Source organism: Gigantopelta aegis, chromosome 11 (genome assembly GCF_016097555.1).
Source record: "Gigantopelta aegis isolate Gae_Host chromosome 11, Gae_host_genome, whole genome shotgun sequence".
NCBI lineage: Eukaryota > Metazoa > Mollusca > Gastropoda > Neomphalida > Peltospiridae > Gigantopelta > Gigantopelta aegis.
The window spans coordinates 17424828-17434412 of record NC_054709.1 but is presented as its reverse complement, the minus strand read 5'-3'; the positions used below and the strand labels follow the sequence as shown (position 1 = coordinate 17434412).

General features: G+C 35.8%; 1 protein-coding gene across 1 annotated transcript in view; it reads left to right on the top strand.

Moving 5' to 3' along the window:
* The first annotated feature begins 635 nt into the window (after positions 1–635).
* The window catches only part of LOC121385055 (atrial natriuretic peptide receptor 2-like), a 54879-nt gene continuing 45929 nt past the window's right edge, over positions 636–9585 (top strand). The window contains exons 1-2 of the mRNA XM_041515591.1: positions 636–723; positions 7179–7287. Coding sequence (XP_041371525.1) covers positions 636–723; positions 7179–7287 — 197 coding nt within the window. The remainder of the gene's footprint in view (positions 724–7178; positions 7288–9585) is intronic.

Below are 9585 nucleotides of genomic sequence, written 5' to 3'. Positions count from 1 at the left end.
AGCCCAGTGGTAAAGCATTTCCTTCCTTCCCAGTGGTAAAGCGCTCGCTTGATGCGAGGTCGGTTCGGGGTCGATCCCCGTCGGTCCGCCCATTGGACTATTTCTCGCTCCATCCAGTGCCCCACTGGCCGTGGTATGTGCTATCCTGTCTATGGGATGGTGCATATAAAAGATCCCTCGCTGCTAATCGAAAAGAGTAGCCCATGACGTGGCGACAGCTGGTTTCCTCGCTTAGTATCTGTGTGGTCCTTAACCATATATCCGACGCCATATAACCGTAAATAAAATCTGATGAGTGCGTTGTTAAATAAAACATAATAATTTCAGTTAGGAGAACAATTAATCACTCCCTTCAGTTTGTTTTTATGGCGAGGTCTATCAATTGACAGGCGCGGATCTGCGTTAGAGGGGGTTGGGGGTGTTTGCGGTGCGTTGAAGGGTGCAAGTCCCTATTTATTTCGCCGATGTCAAAAAAAATTCCTGTTAAACACCTCTTATCATTTTTCCATTTCCCTCCCCCCCCCCCCCCTTCACAGACACATGGATCCGCGCCGCTAGCTGATTCCTACTTGGTTTTTTTCGCACAGTATGGACTACATGTCGCTCTGGTGGCTGACGCCGTTAACCTGTACGTAATGGCTCTCAACAGGTGTCTCAAACAGGGCGGGAATTGTCTCAAGGGTCGGGACATCGCCGATTTCGTGTACGGGATATCTGAAGAAGGTGAGCAATGAAAGACACACACAGAGACGCACGCACGCACGCACACGTATATATATATATATATATATATATATATACATACATACATATACACACACACACAGACACACACACACACACACACACACACACACACACACACACACACATACAGTAAGTAACAGTCAGCCTCGACATACATACAATATATAGATATTCATACATCAATACACATTAGCCAGTGCCAGGTCTGCCCACTGTTTCCTGCACGTAAGCGGGATCAACCGCGTAAATTGTAGGCCCCGTGCATGTGGTTGAGTTAAAGAGCATCCTTTTTTATGGATGCCTCAATAGCTCAGAGCGCATCGTGGTTAGTCTTGCAATTTGTGGGCGATTCGGTGACACAGGTCGAGACCCAGCAACGGCACGAGACAATTTGTGAGGCCAGAAAGGATTTAATTGTCCCCTGCGCCAGTGCGTTAATATCTATGTATGTAAGAGTCAACCTCGACATACATACAATATATAGATATTCATACATCAATACATACTAGCCAGTGCCAGGTATGCCCACTGTTTCGTGCACGTAAGCGGGATCGACAGCGTAGATTGTGGGCCCCATGCATGTGGTTGAGTTAAAGAACAACCTTTTTATGGATGATTCGATAGCTCAGAGCGCATCGTGGTTAGTCCACCAATCTGCGGGCGATTCGGTGCCACAGGTTCGAGTGCCAGCAACGGCACGGGACAATTTGTGAGGCCAGAAAGGAGTTAATTATCCCCTGCGCCAGTGCGTTAATATCTATGTATGTAACAGTCAACCTCGACACACATACAATATATAGATATTCATACATCAATACATACATACATACATATATATATATATATATATATATATATATATATATATATATATATATATATATATATATATATATATATATATATATATATGTATATAAATTTATTTATTTATTTATTTATTTATCCTATAACTTACCCATGATATCTATGTCATAAACCCATGTGATATTTTAGTGTATTAACCCGGTTAATAATGGTATGCAAATTTAAAGGTATATGCATACTTCAACGTAAAGTTTTTATAAAATTTTGTTGAAATGCATGACCTTAAACTAATTTGTGCTAATCGTGATGACGTCATATTACCGATGGAGGCCACTATATTACTGAGAGTTACTAAAAGTCGAATTAAAATGTAATTTTAGAAGTGTTATTTGATAAATAGAATTCGATACTCGTGTTTTTGTAATACGTAAAATATCAACCTCGTCTAGTTAATCGGTATTTTGTCTCGACATAGACTCGATTGATATTTTCCATATTAAAAACACTTGTGATGAATCCCCCCCTCTCTCTCTCTCTCTCTCTCTCTCTCTCTCTCTCTCTCTCTCTCTCTCTCTCTCTCTCTCTCTCTCTCTCTCTCTCTCTCTCTCTCTCTCTCTCTCTCTCTCTCATTTTTTTACCATGATTGACATCATAACTCATGTTTTACGACGATTGACATCATAACTCATGCTTTTCAGAATTCTGTTGAATTACTTATGACCCAAATTTGCCATTTCACGTTGGAACATTGTTTTAAAAATACTTTAATATCTTTAACTTTATATTTTTGGTTAAATTGTTACATTTTTATGTTGCATAATGTGAACTACATTTTGCTGCGTATGATTAAATGAGTGTGCAGGTGAAATGTTTATGAATGAAGAATAAACAAACCGTAGCTTTCTAAATTGATGTTTTGTTACTATGATTAAATGAGCAAGAAAACGAATTGATCACTGTTATGGGGTGTAGATAAGGCAATTCCAATCCTCGGGACTAAATAATATTGTAAGGGCCTTAGTAATCCTCGGCCCTCACATATATAGATACATTTTTATTTTGCCAAAAGCTATACGTAAAACCATTTTGTCCTCGCGTCGGAATTGCCGTCACTACACCATACAACAGCCTGTTCATCAATGCATATATCTATACCAGTTGTACATACTTTTCTTTTAAATCAAATGTATTAAACATTAAATGGAGAACAATTAAATAACTGATTACTGTTTAATTAAATAACTGATTACTGTTTAATTAAATAACTGATTACTGTTTAAGGTATCGGTTTTCAGGCGCGTGTGCGGGGATTGTAGCAGGTATGGGTCTAGACTGTGGCGAGCGAAGTTTATAGGGGGGGGGGGGGGGGGGGGGGTCGAGTCATGTTGTGTTGTGTGTTACTTGATAACTGTGTTTTATGTGTTACATTACTAAGTTGTGTTGTGTGTTACTTGATAACTGTGTTTTATGTGTTACTAAGTTGTGTTATGTGTTACGTGATCACTGTGTTTTATGTGTTACATTACTAAGTTGTGTTATGTGTTACGTGATAACTGTGTTTTATGTGTTGCATTACTAAGTTGTTATGTGTAACGTGATAACTGTGCTTTATGTGTTACATTACTAAGTTAATGTGTTATGTGTTATGGCCCTGTCACACTATAGCGTATGAGAGAAGCGTATGAGTTGCGTATGAAAGTTCATAAAATAATTTTCATACGCACAAGAAACCCCTGAAAATGCAGAATTGTGCGTATACTTACCGTATTTAACCTATGCGTAGCGTATGAGTAGCGTATGTCAGCGTATACCAGCGTATGAGTGATATTTTTCATACGCTAGTACGATACGCTACAGTGTGACAGGGCCATTACGTGATAACTGTGTTTTATGTGTTACATTACCAAGTTGTGCTATATGTTACGTGATAACTGTGTTTTATGTGTTACGTTACGAAGTTGTGCTATCTTTTGCACTGTATTATAAAATGTTATCCTGCAACCACAACGTCTATTGGCAGAATATATGATAACATATAAAGCAAAGACATCTCCCGCTACTACAGTACAATACAATAAAATACAGTACAGTACAGTACAGTACAGTACAGTACAGTACAGTACAGTACAGTACAGTACAGTACAGTACAATACAACCTTTATTGCAACCATTGTATGAGTACACTGGTTAAGGGAACATATTTCCATTTAATAAAAGAAACACAAAGCAAACATGAACTAATTCACAAAGTAAACTACTGGCCACATGTGACGTCACACACATTAATAGCTACGTTACAAAATCGCTCATTTGACCTCTAGGTTGAAATAACAGAAGAAATAATAGCTTTTCCTCTTAATGTTTATGTTCTGAAGGATAACAATAATAACTAGTTAACGATGTCGGATACCTGCTTTATCCTCTTCAGGCCGAATGAGAAATTCCCATTCTTACTTTCACATGATAAAGCAGATATCCGACGTCGTTAACTAGTTATTCTCTATATGCTTGCTATGTTTTACGCTGTAATATATTTAGCATTAATACCAATAGCGATATAGAAACTATTATCGTGTAGTTTCTATTACTGGAAGTGCTAATATAATGGAATCTGGAAGTGTACCTTGGGGATAAGGCATGGCCAAGCATATGACAAGTCTTATGTTCTCAATATGAATAAGGGGCAAGACGTAGCCCAGTGGTAGAGCGCTCGCTTGATGCGCGGTCGGTTTGGGATCGATCCTAGTCAGTGGGCCCATTGGGCTATTTCTCGATCCGGCCAGTGCACCACGACTGGTATATCAAAGGCCGTGGTATGTGCTATCCTGTCTATGGGAGAGTGCATATAAAAGATCCCTTGTTCGAAAAGAGTAGCCCATGAAGTGGCGACAGCGGGTTTCCTCCCTTAATATCTGTGTGATCCTTAACCATATGCCCAACGCCATATAACCGTAAACAAATTGTCTTGAGTGCGTCGTTAAATAAAATATTTCCTTCCTTCCTTCAGCATGAATAAAAGCCACTATCATTTTAGAAATGAGTTTGTTGAGCCAGAACATTACATACGTGATAACTTTGTTTTATGTATTACACTACCAAGTTGTACTACGTTTTATGTGATGATATTGTTTTATGTATTACACTATCAAGTTGTACTACGTTTTATGTGATGATATTGTTTTATGTATTACACTATCAAGTTGTACTACGTTTTATGTGATGATATTGTTTTATGTATTACACTATCAAGTTGTACTACGTTTTATGTGATAACTTTGTTTTATGTATTACACTACCAAGTTGTACTACGTTTTATGTGATAACTTTGTTTTATGTATTACACTACCAAGTTGTGCTGTGTTTTATGTGATAACTTTGTTTTATGTATTACACTTCTAAGTTGTGCTGTGTTTTATGTGATAACTTTGTTTTATGTATTACACTACCAAGTTCTACTACGTTTTATGTGATAACTTTGTTTTATGTATTACACTACCAAGTTCTACTACGTTTTATGTGATGACTTTGTTTTATGTATTACACTACCAAGTTCTACTACGTTTTATGTGATAACTTTGTTTTATGTATTACACTACCAAGTTCTACTACGTTTTATGTGATGACTTTGTTTTATGTATTACACTACCAAGTTGTGCTGTGTTTTATGTGATAACTTTGTTTTATGTATTACACTACCAAGTTGTACTACGTTTTATGTGATGATATTGTTTTATGTATTACACTACCAAGTTGTACTACGTTTTATGTGATGACTTTGTTTTATGTAATTACACTACCAAGTTGTACTACGTTTTATGTGATGATATTGTTTTATGTATTACACTACCAAGTTGTACTACGTTTTATGTGATAACTTTGTTTTATGTATTACACTACCAAGTTGTACTACGTTTTATGTGATGACTTTGTTTTATGCATTACACTACCAAGTTCTACTACGTTTTATGTGATGACTTTGTTTTATGCATTACACTACCAAGTTCTACTACGTTTTATGTGATGACTTTGTTTTATGTATTACACTACCAAGTTCTACTACGTTTTATGTGATGACTTTGTTTTATGTATTACACTACCAAGTTCTACTACGTTTTATGTGATGACTTTGTTTTATGTATTACACTACCAAGTTCTACTACGTTTTATGTGATGACTTTGTTTTATGTATTACACTACCAAGTTCTACTACGTTTTATGTGATGACTTTGTTTTATGTATTACACTACCAAGTTGTACTACGTTTTATGTGATGACTTTGTTTTATGTATTACACTACCAAGTTCTACTACGTTTTATGTGATGACTTTGTTTTATGTAATTGCACTACCAAGTTGTACTACGTTTTATGTGATAACTTTGTTTTATGTAATTGCACTACCAAGTTGTACTACGTTTTATGTGATAACTTTGTTTTATGTATTACACTACCAAGTTGTACTACGTTTTATGTGATAACTTTGTTTTATGTATTACACTACCAAGTTGTACTACGTTTTATGTGATGACTTTGTTTTATGTATTACACTACCAAGTTGTACTACGTTTTATGTGATGACTTTGTTTTATGTAATTGCACTACCAAGTTGTACTACGTTTTATGTGATAACTTTGTTTTATGTATTACACTACCAAGTTGTACTACGTTTTATGTGATAACTTTGTTTTATGTATTACACTACCAAGTTGTACTACGTTTTATGTGATAACTTTGTTTTATGTAATTGTACTACCAAGTTGTACTACGTTTTATCTGATGACTTTGTTTTATGTATTACACTACCAAGTTGTGCTGTGTTTTATGTGATAACTTTGTTTTATGTATTACACTATCAAGTTGTACTACGTTTTATGTGATGATATTGTTTTATGTAATTGCACTACCAAGTTGTACTACGTTTTATGTGATGACTTTGTTTTATGTAATTGCACTACCAAGTTGTACTACGTTTTATAAAACATGTATTACGAAATTAAGGCTATCTTCACATATTTTGGCAATAGAAACTGGTAGATATAAGAAAATAAGTCGTCCCAATAGAGTATGCATTTATTTTAATAGCGGAGATGTAGAAGATGAATATCATTTTGTATTAATATGTACATTGTACAGAGATTTAAGAGAAAATTATATAAAGAAATACTACTGGAATAGGCCATCTATGCTAAAGTTTATACAGTTGCTGACCAGTAAAAACAAAAATATATTGTGTAAATTGGGAAAATATATATTTAAAGCATTTAAAATTCGAACTTCCTTAGTCTAAATATACTGGAATTATCAAGATATATAATATGTTGCATTTGAATGTCAATTTGTATATAATACTCTACCTATAAAACTATAATTTACATTCTCCTTATTGAGAATATATATGTACATGTGTGTGTGTGTGTGTGTGTGTGTGTGTGTGTGTGTGTGTGTGTGTGTGTGTGTGTGTGTGTTCTATTTATTATCCTAATTGTATGTACATGTGATATTGTATGTTTACTAGTATTGTTGTTTGTTCATACCAATAAGCCGCTATGCTTACGGTGAATAAAGAATTGAATTGAATGTGATGACTTTGTTTTATGTATTATGTATTGCTGTGTTTTACATGAAGGTGTCACGGGGAAACTGATCGTGGATGCCGATGGAAGTCGTCACGTGTCCTTCATGTTGCATAACATACAGGGAGATAACTACGTGCCTGTCGCCAGGAGTGAACCAGGGTGAGCGATGATTCCCGTCCTGCCTCTCCTACTCCTACTCCTATTCATATTCCTACTCCTACTCCTACTTACTCTTATTCCTACTTCTTATCTTACTGCTACTACAAAGTTTACAACTACCACTAATACTACTGCTACTGCTACTACTACTACTAAGTTTATAACTACCGCTAATACTACTGCTACTAATACTACTATTACAAAGTTTACAACTACCACAAAAAACTACTGCTACTGCTACTGCTACTACTACTACAAAGTTTACAACTACCGCTAATACTACTGCTACTGCTACTACTACTACTAAGTTTACAATTACCGCTAATACTACTGCTACTGCTACTACTACAAAGTTTATAACTACCGCTAATACTACTGCTACTGCTACTACTACTACAAAGTTTACAACTACCGCTAATACTAATGCTACTGCTACTACTACTACTAAGTTTACAACTACCGCTAATACTACTGCTACTGCTACTACTACTACTAAATTTACAATTACCGCTAATACTACTGCTACTGCTACTACTACTACTAAGTTTACAATTACCGCTAATACTACTGCTGCTACTACTACTACAAAGTTTATAACTACCGCTAATACTACTGCTACTGCTACTACTACTACAAAGTTTACAACTACCGCTAATACTAATGCTACTGCTACTACTACTACTAAGTTTACAACTACCGCTAATACTACTGCTACTGCTACTACTACTACTAAGTTTACAATTACCGCTAATACTACTACTACTGCTACTACTACTACTAAGTTGACAACTACCGCTAATACTACTGCTACTGCTACTACTACTACTAAGTTTACAACTACCGCTAATACTACTGCTACTGCTACTACTACTACTAACTTTACAATTACCGCTAATACTACTGCTACTGCTACTACTACTACTAATTTTACAATTACCGCTACTACTACTACAAACTTTATAACTACCGCTAATACTACTGCTACTGCTACTACTACTACAAAGTTTACAACTACCGCTAATACTACTGCTACTGCTACTACTACTACTAAGTTTACAACTATCGCTAATACTACTCCTACTGCTACTACTACTACTAAGTTTACAATTACCGCTAATACTACTACTACTGCTACTACTACTACTAAGTTGACAACTACCGCTAATACTACTGCTACTGCTACTACTATTACACAGTTTACAACTACCGCTAATACTACTGCTACTAATATTACAAAGTTTACAACTACTGCTAATACTACAGCTACTGCTACTACTACTACTAAGTTTATAACTACCGCTAATACTACTGCTACTGCTACTGCTACTACTACTACAAAGTTTACAACTACCGCTAATACTACTGCTACTGCTACTACTACTACTGAGTTTACAACTACCGCTAATACTACTGCTACTGCTACTACAAAGTTTACAACTACCGCTAATACTACTGCTACTACTGCTACTACTACTAATAAGTTTACAATTACCGCTAATACTACTGCTACTACTACTACAAAGTTTATAACTACCGCTAATACTACTGCTACTGCTACTACTAATACAAAGTTTACAACTACCGCTAATACTACTGCTACTGCTACTACTACTACTAAGTTTACAACTACCGCTAATACTACTGCTACTGCTACTACTACTACTAAGTTTACAATTACCGCTACTACTACTGCTACTACTACTACAAAGTTTATAATTACCGCTAATACTACTGCTACTGCTACTACTACTACAAAGTTTACAACTACCGCTAATACTACTGCTACTGCTACTACTACTACTAAGTTTACAACTACCGCTAATACTGCTACTACTGCTACTACTACTACTAAGTTTACAACTACCGCTAATACTACTGCTACTGCTACTACTACTACTAAGTTGACAACTACCGCTAATACTACTGCTACTGCTACTACTATTACACAGTTTACAACTACCGCTAATACTACTGCTACTGCTACTACTACTACTAAGTTTACAACTACCGCTAATACTACTGCTACTGCTACTACTACTACAAAGTTTACAACTACCGCTAATACTACTGCTACTGCTACTACTACTACAAAGTTTACAACTACCGCTAATACTACTGCTACTGCTACTACTACTACTACAAAGTTTACAACTACCGCTAATACTACTGCTACTGCTACTACTACTACTAAGTTTACAACTACCGCTAATACTACTGCTGCTGCTACTAGTACTACTAACTTTACAATTACCGATAATACAACTGCTACTACTACTACAAAGTTTATAACTACCGCTA